Below are 15,845 nucleotides of genomic sequence, written 5' to 3' on the forward strand. Positions count from 1 at the left end.
ATCTTTAGTAAATGCAATCATCTTTACTCGAGTCTGATGCCCATCTCTTCTCTAGTAAATACAAATACTAGGCCGGCAAGTTATCGTATTCTACAGGCATTTCCTCATAGTCAAGGATATAGTCTGCCATAAGGTCAAAATCGACCCCATCGCCTGAGAGACTCTGCTTAATCTCCTCTGGCACCCAAATCGCCTGATCCACGCCTAAGTTACTTGAATGAAGGGCTTCTGCACTCTCCCAATTCTCTATGGGCCGGAGAACTGCAAATCGGTCCCGCCGCCGTCCTGAAAAGCCCTTTTGAGCTTCTTGCTGCTTAACCTCCCAGGTAGCAAGCAATGGTTGGCTCGGATCGCCGTAGAGGTGGGCCTCTCGGCGGAACAGCCCGGTATCGGCATACTGTGGGCCTTGCACGACGCCAATGGTAGGATTAGGATGACGTTCAAGCTCCGAGCGTTCCAGGTATGAGTGCCCTCTTTCAGAGCCAGTTTCAACCTCAATGGGTTTGCCATCAGCGTCGTGGCTAGGCGGAGCAGGCTCCGGGTGTCGTATTATGGGTGTCGGACGCCGGACTCGTTTTAGATCTCGGGAACCCTGAAGCCTCAGTTGCACAAACGATGCCGGCTTTTGCTCCTCCTCCTCTAGAGACAGCATAAAAACGCGACCACTAGCGTCCCCAACCACAAGCCTTGACCGGTCTGGGGAGAACATCCCCGATGTGATTGGTGCGGGAGCCTCAAGCAAGTTTCGGACCAATGGGTTGCCATGTGTCCGGACGTTCCAGACCTTCACAATGCCATCTGATGACCCGGTGTAGAAGCGATCAGGCGTAGTACCCCAGGCGGTGAATTTCACACCCACATCCTCTCGTTCTCTATCTACCCGGTACTCATCGATAGGCTTGCCATGACGAAGGACGTGAAGCGGCTTGTCGCTGATGGCTGTATCCCAGACATATGTACAACCGTCTGTGCACCCTGCGGTGATATAGCAGTACGTGTAGCTGTTGGGCCTATGAACAGTCAGCAAGATCTTAAGAGAAACCACAGCGAATCAACTTACATGATGCTGAGCTCATTGATGTCCAGAGCCATGCAATCTAGAACCTTGAAGGGGCTGAATGCTTTGCTACCGTATTCGGCCTTGTCAGCGGGACGGAATATCCGGATCTGTGTTCGCACACTAGGCTCCAGGTCAAGGCCCAAAGGCGATGTGGCTGCAATGAAGCTCGGCTGGCTAGGGTGCCAGAGAACTTCAAATACATTTTGAGTCGTAGCGGAAGTTATCCGCCATCTCTCGCCTGTGAGACCATCCCACAAACACAGCTCTCCGGTATCTCGCCGGTCTTCGGGGATGTCATTATCATCATCCGTTCGGCTTCTTGGCGAATATCCTACCAGAAGCAAATGCTTCACGTCTTCAGAAAGGCCCCACTGCATTGTAGCAGGGTAGTAGGCCCATTTTTCCGTCGAAACCGTATTCCCTTCGGCGTCCGTAACGCGGGAGCAAGAATAAGATCGGAACGAGCTTTTCGAAATGTTGTCTTCGTTGATGCTGTAGATACGGACAGCATCCACTGCTACATCCGCGGCTGTAGCGACCAAGCCGGATGCATGCTTGGATGCAGCGACAAAGTTCACGTTTCCACCATGTTTCCACTCGCCCAAGAGACTCATGGAAGCCCCAGATGGTTCAACTTGCCAGATTTTTACCGATCTGTCGAATCCTGAGGTAAAAGCCCGGGCGTGAACGGCATCGTAGTCGGATGAGACTACCGAGGAGTAAAGCCATGGGTCTTGACTCTGCCTCATCGCTTCAGTCGAGTTTTCCCCCTTAGTGACAATTGGACGGACGATTCGATGGTCAGGGTAGGCGCGGAGTGTACCCAGGCTACAAGAACCTAAGACGAGGTTTCCCGGCTTATTGTACTGTTGGTTATGAGAGTCCGAGTGCTCGGTTGTGCCGCAAATGAAGCCGTCATTCGAGACCCAGGTGATAGTCGCAATGTCACCAGCACAACCCGTCCATTCGGCTCTCAGCTCCAGTGACTCCTCGCGAGACTTGCGGAACTCGTTATTGAAGTGGACAAGGCGCCTCATAGCCCCAAAACCCCTTTGCCCGTGGATCTCTCGGGCATGGAGGAGAGCCTGGACTCGGCTGGTCTTGGCCAAATCGACCCGCCGATCGCGGTTGTCCCGCTGAATGCGGAGCAGAGCTGGGTCTGGCCTGGTCTTGCGGCCAATGACATCTCGGAAAAACTTGTCCAGATCGGTCCTCCTCCTGGAGGGGAGTCTCCTCTCGTGTGCCACTGCATCTAAGATCCTCGAGATGTGACTTTGATTCCTTTTCAGCATTTTCTCCAGGTCCCTCAATGGGTCCTTCACCACCTTGTCGGTCGAAAGCCCCAAGGTTTTCCGGGTCAAAGCCCTGAGATATCTGACTTCATCCAATGTGAAGTCAGCGTGGAAAGTGGCTGGAGAGAGAAGGGAGGAGGCGCCCAGCAGAACCGGTCGGCGAGCGCCGCTCAGAATCTGCGCCCTCTCCGCTGCTGTAATGTATGGTTGCTGGGCTCGGGGATTCAACGTAGATTTCTCAGAAATGGCAGCCGCAGGCTTCTGGAGAGGGCTAGCCGCATGCTTCACGAGAGGGGTAGCCGTGGGTTTCTGGAGAGGTGCAGCCGCGGGCTTCTCGAGAGGGGTAGCCGTGGGCTTCTCGAGAGGTGCAGCCACGGGCTTCTCGAGAGGGACAGCCGCGGGCTTCTGGAGAGTGGTAGCCGTGGGCTTCTGAATAGGTGCAGCCGCGGGCTTCTCAAGAGCGACGGCCGGGGGCTTTGTAGGTTTAGTAATCACTGGCTCCTCTACGGCCACGGGCCTCTCCAACGGAACCTTGTCCTCGTCATCGTCATCGATGATGATGATGGTCTTTTCTGCTTTGGAAGGACTGGTGGGGGCTAGAGAATTCCGTCTCTGTGAATCCGTGACGCCATTCTGCACCCCGAGCACTTTTGAAGGCGACTGGCGAGGTATAGTCGGTAGCGGAATTGGCGACGACGAGTACCGGGGGGGCGTCGGTGTCGTTGAGTCAGCTAGGCTTGACGCGGGGCGATATGCAACGCGCGGACCGATCGGACTGGGTAGCGGCGCTGAGGATACCGGGTTGAGCGGGGGCAACTGGTAGAACTGAGCCGAGAGAAGGTTAGCAAGCAGCCGCTAAACTAGGCGTTGCGGATAAACAACAGAGAAAAGGCGCGCGCACAGTCTGGGTGGAGAGCGACCGCGCTTCCATGGACGCGCGTAGGGCCAACTTGGCTTCGTACTCCGCACTGAGCCTCCCATTGCCGCGTTTGTATTCAGTCGTGAATTCCGGGCCGGTCAAGATTGCTATGATCTGGCAGAAGCACAACGTTGAGAAAAGAATTGAAAAAGATAGGGTAGGCGGAGAGAGGCAATGGGCGTCAGGCAAGGGCCACCGGGCTGCACTGGGGCTGCACTTACTCGCTTTCCAATTTCGAGCGTATTCACTCTGTCTTTCGGCAAGGCCGCGATGGCCGAGTCGACGTAGGGGAAAACTTGGCTCTCAAGGCATCTGGTGAGGCTCGAGGCCTCTGCTCCAGGCCCGAGCCTCAATCGTTTGGCCGGACGCTCCGGCGGAAGCGCGTCATCCTCCCGAGCCTCGGCAGCGCGAATCAATGAACTCAACTCTGGCCTAGATGCAATCGTCAATAAGGCACGAGCCCTCAATGCAAGAACGGCGGCTTGATGGATTTGGACACGTGTAGAAGGTGGTGTTGTCGTCGTGGAGCTCATCTGCAAAGACGCTGTGAGGCCAAAGGCCCGGGCAGTCTAGGTAGGAACAGAAAAGCTCTAAACGCTCTAAAAAGGATATCGATCCCATAAAACGCGCAAAAGATGAATGCCCAACATCGAACAAATCGAATTATATAAGGAGGAGGTATGCAGGTAGGATTTATACATACTTGTGATCCATTGGGGCCTTGGAAAGTTGTTGTTAGAGAAAAGGCTAAGGATAAAATTAGCAAAGATCTAAGGCCCTAAAAAAGAACTAGAATTAACTAGGCTAAATATAGAATCCATAGTATAAGAGATTAAGTAATTAATTAGTAAGCAATCCATTTTTAAAGGTAATAACGGATAATAACTAATTAAAAGAAGTATCTTTAATATTTGCATTTATATATATATATATATATATAAGCAGTAAGCTATTTCTTTTAATCTTTAAACAACCAACAACTACTGGATTTAAGTTTGCAGAATCGAATATTTTTCTAATGAGTATACTTGATGCGCATTATTGCATTGAGAGACAGGCTAGCTTGGAGAAATAGTCGAAGTCGTAACTGGAGTAGCTCCTTCCTCTATGTGCAAATATGCCTTGAGATGAAAGAGAAACATATGTAAGTTGCAGCGTCCCCCAAAATATTCCAACTTTCTTAAAACTCCTACTGCAGTGCTAGGTAGCTGAAACCAGGTTTACATGTCTTAGGAATACATTATAGCATACACTAACAATCTTCATACCGTTTCTAAAGCCTTTAAATACAGTTAATAAGCAACGGAGCTGAGGCGCGGCTGCGATATCATTTTGTAGCACAACTGCAACTCAGTGTTGCCCCCGGCTGCACGTGACAGCGCGATACATATCAACGCGTAGTTGTTAGGCTAAAGAGACCTTTGCCTACACCATACTTTTGACAAGCCTGGATTTCAACTGGGAACAATGAAATAGACCTCGTTTTCTGTCTGTTATTATTCTCATAGTGCTGTATAGTTGCATAGAGACTCAACCTCAAATGGAGGACAACTGAACTACAAGGACACCGCTCCCTCGCCAAACAATCCGCTTAGTAAGCTATACACATCAACGCTGCCCTACTAGGCATGAAGTTATGCAATAGGAAGCTCCCAAAAGGGGCCTTAAATATGGTATACTAGCAGTTGAGCAAAATCTACAGCTTCGGCTTCTCGGTCACTTGAGCTGCAATCTCCTCGTACATGCGGTCAATCTCTTTGCGGAACGCCCTCACGGCTTGAGGACGCTTGAGCTTTAGCCTGTTGCACGACCAGTAGGTTAGAATTTATGTCGACATTGGATCGAAGAGAGTTCGGATCAAAGGGAGTAGGGATCGAAGGAGAAATAAGGGACGATCATTGTAAAGATGACAGGGGGTTAGAAGCCGGAGTGCGAGCAGGTGAAACTTACGTCGGGGTCAACAGCTCGTTCTCGATCGAAAACGGTTCGATGTCGAGGTAGCAGTTCTTGACCTTTTCGAAGCTGTGAAACTTGTGTTTCTTGCCAATCTGGTCCAGCAACTTGAGGAATGCGCCCTTGACGCGCGGGTCGTTCGCCGCCCTCTTGAGCTCCTCCTTGTCCTCAGCTGACACGGTCCGCTTCAATATCTTGCTCGCAAACGGCGCAAAGTGCAACGGGTCGATGCCAAACACAGCCACCAGGCATGCCTCCTTGGGATCGCCGTGCACAAACGCCATGGTGATCAGGTTGGTGCTGCCCATGTAGACGTTCTCGATGCGCTCTGGCGAGATGTACTCGCCCTGGGCCAGCTTCAGCACATTCTTCTTGCGGTCGATGATCTTGAAGCGGCCCATGCTGTCTACTTCCACGATATCGCCCGTGTGGAACCAGCCATCAGGCTCGATTGTCTTGGCAGTCTCCTCGGGATTGCGGTAATATTCCCTGAAAATGATGGGTCCACGCATCAGCAGCTCGCCACGCGGGTTGGGCTTATCGCGCACCGTGTAATCGTAGTCGGGTACCGACTCAATGCAGAGTTCGACCGAGGGGCACGGGGGCCCGATGTTGCCCGTGGTGAAGTCGTTGAGCGCCTGGACGGTGCCCACGGCGTATGTTTCGGTCATGCCGAAGCCCTGAATAAACCTGTTGCCGAATGCGGCGCGCAGAAACTGGTGCACGTCGGGATCCAACTGCGCGCTGCCGCTGACCATGGTGCGAGCTCGCTGTAAGCCCACACCCTTCAACACCTTGGGCGTCCAGATGCGGTCGTATAAGAAGTGCCTGTTGGTCGCCTGACCAGGCGGCAGCGCCATGCTGGCCTTCTTTGTCTCGATGACGCGGCGCGATAAGGCGCCCTTGAAACCGTCCGCCTCGATTGTCGCCGCTTGGATGCCCGAGCTGATGCGGTTGTACAGGCGAGGCACAGACATCAGCCCCGACGGCCGGAGGAGCTTCATGTCTTCCACCAGAGCCGCGATGTCGCCATGGAAATAGCCAACGCTCGCGCCCTCAGCCAGCGCCATTTGGTCCGCCATGCGGCCATAGATGTGCGCTAGAGGTAGATAGGAAATATGGAAGTCGCCGGGCTGGCAGCTGTTATTTGCGCGCGCGGCTGTGATACCGGCGACACCGTTTGCGTGGGTGAGGACAACGCCCTTCGGGTCCCCAGTGGTGCCCGAGGTGTAGTTGATGGTCAGGATGTCGTCAGCCTTGGGAGGTCGCATGGCGCGGCCAGAACGCGCCCCCAGAGCCTCGACCTGGTCCATCGAGAAGATCTGGATGCCGAGGTCTGCGGCCGTAGCGTTCAGCAGCGAGAGCTTGGAGTGGCCCGCCATCTCGCCCGCCTCGAGAGGATCGAGTGAAATAATAAGCTTCAAAGAGGGAACGCGGGGCGCCATCTTCAGCAGCTTTGGGATATGGGGAAGGGATGCGACGACGCAAGCCAGCGAGCCGTGGTTGATGATGTACTCGCTCGCTTCCGGGCCCAGCGTCTCGTAGAGTGAGACGGGCCAGAGCGACTGGGAAAGCAGAGCGAACTCGGTGATCTGCCACTCGGGCCGGTTCTGCGCCCAAAGGCCGACGCCATACTTGTCCTCCGTAATGCCAATCTGCTTATGAAGCTCAACAATGCCGGCACCAAAGTTCTTCCTTCGCTCGGCAACCTCAGCGTACGTTAGCCAGACATACTTGGGCTCCCACGTCTTTGTGACGGGGTTCCACGGCCTCCAACCCAAGCATTTGTTCTTGGGAAAATGTTTCACCGAAGACTCGAATAGGTCATGCATGGTTCTCTCGGCCGGATCGTACGTCTCCAGGAGGGGGCCGTTCTGAAACCGCCAGTTGCGGTAGATTGCGGTGCGGTTCGGGCGCTCAGTGCCAGGAATGGGCAGAGCGTAGGGAGCGCCCGGCGGCGGCGGTTCCGCGAGCGATCTGATATACGCCTTGGTTTCCTGCCTGCTGCGAGACATGGCTGCTGATGACGATGGTCTGAATCAGCTCGGGGGGAAATGGTGAGCAGTGTAGGAGAAGGTGTGAGGTCCAAACAGGCCGATTGCGTAGGCGCTGAATGGGACAACGAGAGCTGTTCGGGTTGCTGCGTGGAGGCGTCGCGTCAAGGCTGCAGACTGAGTTGAGGGCTGGTTGGAGAGAGTAGGAAATTCACAACGACCGTGAGGTGTTCGATTTTACCCTTTTCGAGTGTCGGCTCTCGGCAGCATGTGGTTTCCCCAGTGCGCAGCTGGGCCGAGCAAACAGGGATCTGGAGGCAGGATGGAGTCGCTGAGCCGAGGGGTACCTAGAGTCGAATCTCCAAGCTATGGTTGCCGAGGGAATTCTCAGCGCCCGGACAATCAATATCAAATATAAATGTATCCTAGATTTCTCCAGGGTCTGCAGGACGGTCTCCAACCAGTGCTTTTGACTTTGACACACAGTTATGGTTGCTGTTGCCAGTCAATGTCAACAAGCTGCTTAGGCCGTGCGTACCACAGCAAGGACTTGAGCGCAATCCAGCCTCGGCTGCGATGTTTCGGGGGTGTGGGGCCCTGGAGCCGAATGAATGGAGAAAGTGGGATTCGACTCAGTAATCCATTGTCATCCACTGGATAGAAGAGCTGAGCGTGGCCATCAACGTCTGCCGACGGCAGTCATTGTCTCCACGAAGGATTTACTACCAGGTTCTCACATTCGTCTATTCCATAGAGTCGGCGCCATGATGTTGACTAGATGCGACACAAGGGAGAACGACAAACGACTGTCATGTCGAACTAGCGCATGTAGTGTAATACCGGTATGGAACCCGTCAACAACGAAAAATGTACGTACTACCGTACGTATCGGGGTCGATGCACTCCATTTTAGTGTAGAGCTTTGCCTCGGAGGCCAAAGATCAAGACCCGCAAAGCCCGTTGTGGATGGGAACAAGTTCCTGTCACAACAGAAAGAGAGTACCTGTTCTCTGAATATGTGCAGCCCGGTGTATCTCCAAACCGTCGATGGGTTCGCCATGTCTTATGTCAAGAGATGTGTCCGAGCGACCGGCCTAATAAATCGCTTGGTTTCCGGCAGCTGCAAGTTGCCTCGGGCGTGATCGCATCGATGAGACTTGGGTTGCCGAGGCATAGTTGGATGGAACTCTTTTGATCCTGGGTCCCACTCCAATGGCTAGAAGGGTTGGGGTTACTGCAGGCCACCCCGGCCAGGGGAATTTACCCCACGATTCAACTCCCGCTCGACAGGAGCTTGGCATGCCGCTTGACGCACGGATCAACAACATCATCCCAACACTTGCTGGCAGCTGAACCTACCGACTACGTAGCGGAATGCGGGAGCTAGAAGACAGCTTCCCACAACCAATCGTCCGTCCGCAGTTTGATACTCAGCATTCTTATATAGCTAGGTATGCCGTTCGGAGCACGCCCCCCCGGGCCATGTTAGGGGTTGGGTCAGGGCCAGGTTTTCCAACATCTGACAGTGGGCACAGATTTCACTTAGCATGAGGGCTTATACCAGCGAACAGGAAGGCGTGGAGAGGCATCCGTCGAACAATGCTTATTCGTCTTGAACTGGATACATCTTGAGGTGCTGTGGCGTTCACCCCGAACCTATCGTATGCGCAGACAGCGCTCGCCGGGGATTACCCGTACCGGGCCTCTTAGTCTTCAACAAACCAAGGATGCTCTAAGGCCTGCCGCGCCGCGATCCTCCGCAAAGGGTCCATGCAGGTCATCTTGCAGATGAGATCCCTAAACCCGGGGTCCACCTGCTGCCACCTCCCAAAGGGCAGCCTCGGCTCCTCCTCGCTGAAGGTATAGAGCAGGTCCTTGAGACGCCCGACAAACGGATTACCGTCTCCCCCGTGATACGCAATAAAGCCCTCGAAATCCTCCATCTCGCTGGCAAAGAACGACAAGTGGCGCCGGAGTATCAGGTGCGCCTGCTCCTCGGGGGAAGCACGGTTCGCCTCGTCGGAATAAAACACCATCCTCCCTGTCCACGCGAATATTGCCTGAGTGCCTGCCAGTCAGCACTTGTGTACTGCAAGGTATTTCAGCTCATGGAAGAACTCACGACGATGGCAAAGGAGTATATGTCTAATGGGGTGTTCTGGATCCCCCGAGCCCAAGCCTCAGGGCTTCTCCAGAAGTGGTTCCCCGATAACCGGTCTGTGAGGCCCTTGGCTTTGGGCGGCAGTATCACGGCAGATTCCAGGTCGGTGATCTGGACATTGCACCATCCAAGGTCGCCATTATCCTGATGGAAAGAATTCACCATGATATTTGTAGGCTTGATGTCTGTGAACCATATCAGCATACATATCAACACGATCATATAATAAGGTGGCTGACCGGTGTGGATGATGTGCTTGTCGTGCAGATCAGCGAGGCCAGTAAGAGCATCTCTTATGATGGCCTTTTTGGCGACGGAAGAAAGAGCTGAGATGTCGACATGGAGCAGTCCCTTCTCGAGATAGGGGAAGACGAGAATATGCCGCTCAGGAATGCTATCCACGGCTGTTCGAACATGGGAAGAGTGCTCGACATGCTTTTGTAGCGAAATAATGTAGTCGAAGTCGCCTGGAATGATGTCCTTGAGAATGAACTGCTTCCCCTCATGTCTGAGATGGGAGATCGCTCGGATTTTCTGTCTTTCTGGTCGTGGCACCGGACAAATGTCGAGGAAAGGGTCAACCTACGTCGCACTGTACACACACCAAGTCCTTCCAGCGGCACGTCGCTCGGAAAGCACTTGGTCAATGATATACCATTTGTCTAGACATGACTTGAGCTGTAGTCCTATGGGCAAGGGCTGCTGTCCGATACGTGTAGTGGACGTAGATGTGGAAATGGACGCTGGAGATGTGCTGCTAGATCGATAGGAATTGTGTGATGCCTGTTGAGGCGAATTTTGCAGACGAGAAACAGAGCGTGAAAGGGGGAATCGAGGACTGGTAAAGGGACGCGAGACGACGACGAAGCGTCCGCGCCGATAATTGGACTGCGCGCGCCATGGGAAAGTAAGTACATGCACAAGCAGAAAGACGTCATGAATGATTGTTTTGCAATTTTATATTTCGACCCCAATCCCTTGTCGCGAAGAGGCGTAACAGAGAGAGACGTTGACAGCTGAGCTTGTACCTACCTGTTGATTGTTACCATTCAATCAGATCCGCGATAGGTCGGTTTCGATAAGTTTCTTTGGGATTGGAACCGATAGTTCATTCTCCTGGCTTGGCGTCGGATATATCAAGCCCAGGTGGTATTTAAAGATTGGGACTTAAAGATTTGACGTGCATGATCCTATATCTGAACCAACATGTCAAGACCACCCGCCAGCATGGCAATGAAGCCTGGACTACATAACTAGGCCAACGGAAAGGGCGAGTGCCGGCATGGAAGCGGGAAGCTTGATGGTGCCCTACTACCTGCCTCAATGCTCTAACAACTGCGGCCATTGGACCGGTTAGGATCCCGTACCGTATACTCTATTCATGCATGGCCATGCTCCTGGAGATCCTGTTTCAAGTGGGCTTCAGAGGTTGCCAAACTGGTGAATTCAGTTGACGGCTCGGGTGAGTTCCCGGCTGTTGTTTGGCATGTTTGCTATGCTCAACCTTACATTTCTGGCAGTTCCCTCTGCTGGTAGTTTCCTACGTTCCTTCAGTTCTGTGATCCAAGTCTTTTCCTTGGTGTTAAGAAATTCTTCCCACTTCGTCGCTCCTTTCACCAGGTTTGCGTCTGCTGTACGTCTTGATATTTGATACATCTTGTTCAGCCAAGAATACCACATTTCGAAGATGAAATTCAACATGATGGTTCCTATTCGCATCATCCAGGGCCTCTTCGCCCTGGTGGTGATAAGCCTCTCAGGTTTCGGTATGGATATCTGCCGCATGATTGCAGAGCGCGCCGATGAGATCTTGAGCTTGAACTGACCTTGGAACCACAGTCGCTCACTGGTACGACTCGACTATGGTCGTATCCTCCCCGTCCCAACTAAACTTCCTCATTTTCGGCGGCGTCTGGTCACTCCTTTCACTGGCCTACATCTCGGTCATTCCGCGTTTCTTCCCAAAGGGTGAGCTTAGCTCCCCCTTTCTGGCCCTCCCTCTAGCTTGCTAACCAGCCGCCAGCTTCCAACTCATTCATCGCCTTTGGCGTCGAGGTCTCAAACGTGCTGTTCTGGTTCGCCGGTTTCGTTGCCCTCGCCGTCTTTCTCAGCAAGCTGTTCCTCTGCCACGGGCCAATCTGCCACTCGGCGCACGCCGATGTCATCTTCGCCGCCCTTTCATTTGCTATTTGGACTGCGTCGGCCGTACTCCAAGGCATGGACCTTTTCAAGACCGGGTTTCGCCAGCGGGCGCCGGTGCGGGCGCCGGTGCCGGCACCGATGAAAGAGACTGCGTAGGAGCATTCATTGGCTGGGCCAGGCGAAGAGGTATTGGAGACCCTGGTGGTATGATCAGTGCCGGGAATCAATTATTACCTCGAATCGCAACCTTGACCGCATCTGGTTTCAGGATGCATATCAGATCGAATGGCAGGCTGGTTGGCTCATGGTATGGCCGTGCCATAACCTTATTTCAGCCTCATGATTGCGCTTGTGGGCCGGTGACCCCGACGCCCGGTGCCTGGAGAGGACATTGATTGGCTTATTGTTTTGCACGCCATCTTCTGGGTTCTGAATGGTGTGCTGGTGGACGAGGACTGTGTCACGGTTACATACAGTTAGGGTTGGGAGATGTTCTTCTTGGAGTTTGGGTTCAAGTTTGATGTCCATTACCCCTGAGAAGTAGTGAAGTACATACCTGAATGGGCAGGCGGCTGTATAAAATCTGGAGAGATGGCCTTGGGGTAACAGTCTACCCAGAAGAAACGCAATGCAACGAAGTACTTACAACTACCTAATGCAAGGCGTCGGAGTAACAATGCACCACAGCCCACGTTTTGCTGACGACATGGCTCCTCACGAATATAAATCGTGGCGCATAATGGCCGCTCCCGCAGGCGAGCGAAATCGGTGATCACAATTGGCGTTCTTCAAGGCCCCGGCACTAAAAATAAGGCGGGTGTATTGCGACAAAGCTGGGGAGGATGTTGATCGCGCCGCCAGCCAGGTGTTGGATCGTCTTCTCTCACCAGATCCCATCATCCTGGTTCAGCCGCTCCTTTCGGGCATCAAAATCTGACCGGATCTCACTTCCACAACCGGCAACCAAACCGCAATGGAGGCCACCTCTGAAGAGAGGATTCGGAGGGACACCAACGCAGATTGGGTCCTGACGTGTAAGTAAGTCATCGACGGGAATAGATCATCGACGTCTCATTTGGGGGATCCCCGGGAGCGGACGCCACCCGGTATGCGCCAGAGCAGCGGGAGCAGCACGAGGAAGTGGGTGATTGGGATAGCTTTCACCCTCATGCAGCTTTTGTGTCGGTCTGATGCTGTGTGACCTGGACCCCTACTCGGAGGGCTAACTGAACCACTGGACTCTGTCCTATGTTGATGGGTACCTCAATCGATTCTGAGAGTTTGAAGCTTGGGCCGTGGGTTATATGGCGGGCGGGATGAATCCCCAGGACCCAGGTACCATCGAGTAGAGTCTAAATCGTAAAAGACGACTCAGGGATGCGTCTCTTACCACAGGTTTGGGACCAAACAGGACCGTTTGCTGGCTTGTGGGGAGTTTTGAAATGCTCGGCGGCACAATGCGGAGCCAGAATAAATATCAACCTCCACTCGAGCAGAAAGGGTGCTGCATAGAAAGAACCAAGAAGGGACTACCATCACCAAGGTAGGTAACGGTGCCGCAGATGGGGTGCCCCGCGCGACGAGCATGATGGCGCGATTGCGTGCTTGGGAAGCACCCCACTCCGTCCCAAAGTAGCGTGCACGACTGAGGGGGAGCACGCATAGCTGTCTGTAACAGAAATTGTCAATGGTGGCATGGCCCAAGGCGATGATCGACCCTAGAATTCCAGGTAGATTCTGGACGTGGGTAGGCTGGAGAAGGAAACAATAGAAAAGGGGAGCTCTCCCCAGCTAGACCTGGCTGTCCGCTTTCATCCCCTCCCGTCCGCAGCTTCTTTGTCAACTATCCCATCCAAACACTGCAGTAGCCTTGGCACCACTGTACTCACCGAGACCTGTTCGCCCTCTGTGATACCCGTTGTTCTATTGAAAGCCTGCCATCATGTCGGACCTGTCCCGGAAGTTCGAGACTCTCCAACTCCATGCGGGGTACGTAGAACGAGCACTCCATCCCCCTGCCGCCCGGAGACATGGAGCACTGAAGAGACTGACGATATCCAAGGCAAGAGCCTGACCCGACTACTAATGCCCGGGCCGTTCCCATCTATGCCTCTACGGTAGATATCACTACGCTCTAGAGGGTGTGACCAGCGAGCGGGCTGACATGCCGCAAATAGAGCTACGTCTTCAACGATTCTGCCCATGGCGCCCGTCTTTTCGGCCTTAAGGAGTTTGGCAACATATACTCCAGGATAATGAAGTAAGTGGAAGCTGATCACAGATGTAAGCGCAGAAGTGAGACATACTAAACGCTCTCAGCCCTACCGTTGATGTCTTCGAGAAGAGAATGGCCGCCCTTGAGGGGGGCGTTGCCGCCGTGGCTGCGTCCTCTGGCCAGGCTGCCCAGTTCATGGCCATATCGGCACTGGCGCACGCTGGCGACAACATCGTCTCGACATCAAACCTTTATGGTGGCACGTACAACCAGTTCAAGGTGCTCTTCTCCCGCCTCGGCATCACAACCAAGTTTGTCAACGGCGACAAACCCGACGACTTTGCTGCCGCTATCGACGATAAGACCAAGGCCGTGTACATTGAGAGCATTGGCAACCCGCGCTACAATGTTCCGGACTTTGAGGCCATTGTCAAGGTGGCGCACGACAAGGGCGTTCCTGTTGTCGTACGTAGACGTGGCCTGTGCTAACAGTAGAGCGTTCAGCTGCTGACACGTTCTAGGTGGACAATACGTTCGGTGCTGGCGGATACTTTGTCCGGCCGATCGAGCATGGCGCTGACATTGTCGTCCACTCGGCGACCAAGTGGATTGGTGGTCACGGTACGACCATTGGCGGTGTCATCATCGACAGCGGTAAGTTCGACTGGGGCAAGCACGCCAAGCGGTTCCCGCAGATGGTCGAACCGTCCGAAGGGTACCACGGCCTCAAGTTTTGGGAGACGTTTGGCCCCATCACCTTCATCATCAGAGTCAGGGTCGAGATACTCCGTGACCTCGGCGCATGCCTGAACCCCTTCGCGGCGCAGCAGCTTCTGATCGGTCTCGAGACTCTGTCACTCCGAGCCGAGAGGCACGCCCAGAACGCCTTGGCCTTGGCAAGATATCTGGAGAAGAGCCCCTACGTCTCGTGGGTGTCGTATCCTGGTTTGGAGAGCCACGCATGGCATGAGACGGCCAAGAAGTACCTCAAGCGTGGTTTCGGCGGTGTGTTGAGCTTCGGTGTCAAGGGTGGTGGTGCTGCCGGTAGCCAAATTGTCGACGGCTTCAAGCTGATCTCCAACCTGGCCAATGTTGGCGACTCCAAGACGCTGGCCATCCATCCCTGGACGACAACTCACGAACAGCTCACCGACGAAGAGAAGATCAGCTCGGGCGTCACCGAGGTAAGAGCTCAAGATGATCGATACATGCGTCGCTGGGTGCTGACAGGACCTTAGGATCTCATCCGAATTTCTGTCGGAACGGAGCACATTGACGACATCATTGCCGATTTCGAGCAGTCGTTCAAGGCTGCCGAGGCTGCGACGACCAAGGATGGTGGAAAGCAGGCTGAAGAGACCAAGGAAGAGAAGGCTCCAGTGGTGGTGTAAATTCGTTTTATTAGAGCAGGCGTCCAATTGAACATCCTTTTTGATGAACAATACTAGCCTTCGAATGACTTGGTGTTGTTGGACAGTGATGGGGTTGAATGTTCAGGGCCCGCAAGAGGGTTGTCAGAAAGTCACAGTTGGGCACTGTATACATGTACACTAAAGTGGTGATGGAATTCGGGGTGGTTGTTAATTGGATTGATTGGTTGTAAGGTGGAAAATCTCTACAGGAGGATAGAGTGCCCAGGGGTAATACCCAGCTAAGTCTACAGGAGGCGTATTTCCAATACACCTCCCTAGTTGAGCCAATTCCTAGCGAAACTGCAATATAAGGCTAAATCGCTCAAATCCAAGGTCTTTTCGAATGAGCTAGAAAATGTATACATTTTCGGTATTATAGGATTTTCTGGTTCCAGGCCTTCCTAGCTTAGGCCTCTATTCTAGAGCTTTCTAGGCCCAGTCTTCCACTTCAGTTAGGGCTCCCTACACTTCCATTGCGCCTAGTCAATCCAATTCCATCGCTATATCGTCGACATTAGTGTCACGAACTAACCGTATATCAAGGCCCGGTGGGGACAGCAAGGACCAATTAAAACATGTAGCACCAGAGTAAGGCTGAACGAGCACATGCAGGAGAGGATCACCAAGGAGAAAGAGTGATCCAACACCAGGATCACCAAGATCACCAGGTGAGCGAGGTGAGCCAGCACAGGATCAC

At 53.5% G+C, this 15,845-nt stretch overlaps 6 protein-coding genes across 6 annotated transcripts; 2 read left to right on the plus strand and 4 right to left on the minus strand.

Moving 5' to 3' along the window:
* Positions 1–13: 13 nt before the first annotated feature.
* On the minus strand, positions 14–3,607 carry N656DRAFT_775481 (WD40 repeat-like protein). The gene is made up of 4 exons (XM_064814449.1): positions 3,493–3,607; positions 3,254–3,385; positions 1,061–3,177; positions 14–1,010 (listed from the first exon to the last, which is right to left on the minus strand). The coding sequence occupies exons 2-4, from the start codon at positions 3,281–3,283 to the stop codon at positions 68–70; spliced, it is 3,090 nt and encodes a 1,029-aa protein (XP_064673141.1). The 5' UTR covers positions 3,284–3,385; positions 3,493–3,607; the 3' UTR covers positions 14–67.
* N656DRAFT_386143 (uncharacterized protein) lies at positions 3,247–3,990 on the minus strand. Its single transcript, XM_064809478.1, has one exon. It carries the CDS (start codon positions 3,802–3,804, stop codon positions 3,379–3,381), a length of 426 nt encoding a protein of 141 aa, XP_064673142.1. The 5' UTR covers positions 3,805–3,990; the 3' UTR covers positions 3,247–3,378.
* A 977-nt stretch (positions 3,991–4,967) lies between these two features.
* N656DRAFT_765905 (acetyl-CoA synthetase-like protein) lies at positions 4,968–7,239 on the minus strand (the record flags this gene model as incomplete). The annotated part of the gene is made up of 2 exons (XM_064813442.1): positions 4,968–5,070; positions 5,222–7,239. The coding sequence occupies 2 exons, from the start codon at positions 7,237–7,239 to the stop codon at positions 4,968–4,970; spliced, it is 2,121 nt and encodes a 706-aa protein (XP_064673143.1).
* A 1,563-nt stretch (positions 7,240–8,802) lies between these two features.
* On the minus strand, positions 8,803–10,407 carry N656DRAFT_834753 (kinase-like protein). The gene is made up of 5 exons (XM_064818731.1): positions 10,295–10,407; positions 9,966–10,217; positions 9,619–9,887; positions 9,341–9,564; positions 8,803–9,278 (listed from the first exon to the last, which is right to left on the minus strand). Exons 1-5 carry the CDS (start codon positions 10,315–10,317, stop codon positions 8,925–8,927), a joined length of 1,122 nt encoding a protein of 373 aa, XP_064673144.1. The 5' UTR covers positions 10,318–10,407; the 3' UTR covers positions 8,803–8,924.
* Positions 10,408–11,078: 671 nt separating this feature from the next.
* Positions 11,079–11,677, plus strand: N656DRAFT_765907 (uncharacterized protein; the record flags this gene model as incomplete). Its single annotated transcript, XM_064813443.1, has 3 exons — positions 11,079–11,145; positions 11,219–11,347; positions 11,403–11,677. 3 exons carry the CDS (start codon positions 11,079–11,081, stop codon positions 11,675–11,677), a joined length of 471 nt encoding a protein of 156 aa, XP_064673145.1.
* Positions 11,678–13,000: 1,323 nt separating this feature from the next.
* Positions 13,001–15,433, plus strand: N656DRAFT_842420 (O-acetylhomoserine ami). Its single transcript, XM_064819039.1, has 6 exons — positions 13,001–13,510; positions 13,584–13,638; positions 13,699–13,781; positions 13,841–14,201; positions 14,258–14,920; positions 14,975–15,433. Exons 1-6 carry the CDS (start codon positions 13,464–13,466, stop codon positions 15,125–15,127), a joined length of 1,362 nt encoding a protein of 453 aa, XP_064673146.1. The 5' UTR covers positions 13,001–13,463; the 3' UTR covers positions 15,128–15,433.
* The last annotated feature ends 412 nt before the right edge of the window (positions 15,434–15,845 follow it).

Source organism: Canariomyces notabilis (genome assembly GCF_033297395.1).
Source record: "Canariomyces notabilis strain CBS 508.74 unplaced genomic scaffold N656scaffold_3, whole genome shotgun sequence".
NCBI classification, from domain to species: Eukaryota; Fungi; Ascomycota; class Sordariomycetes; order Sordariales; family Chaetomiaceae; genus Canariomyces; species Canariomyces notabilis.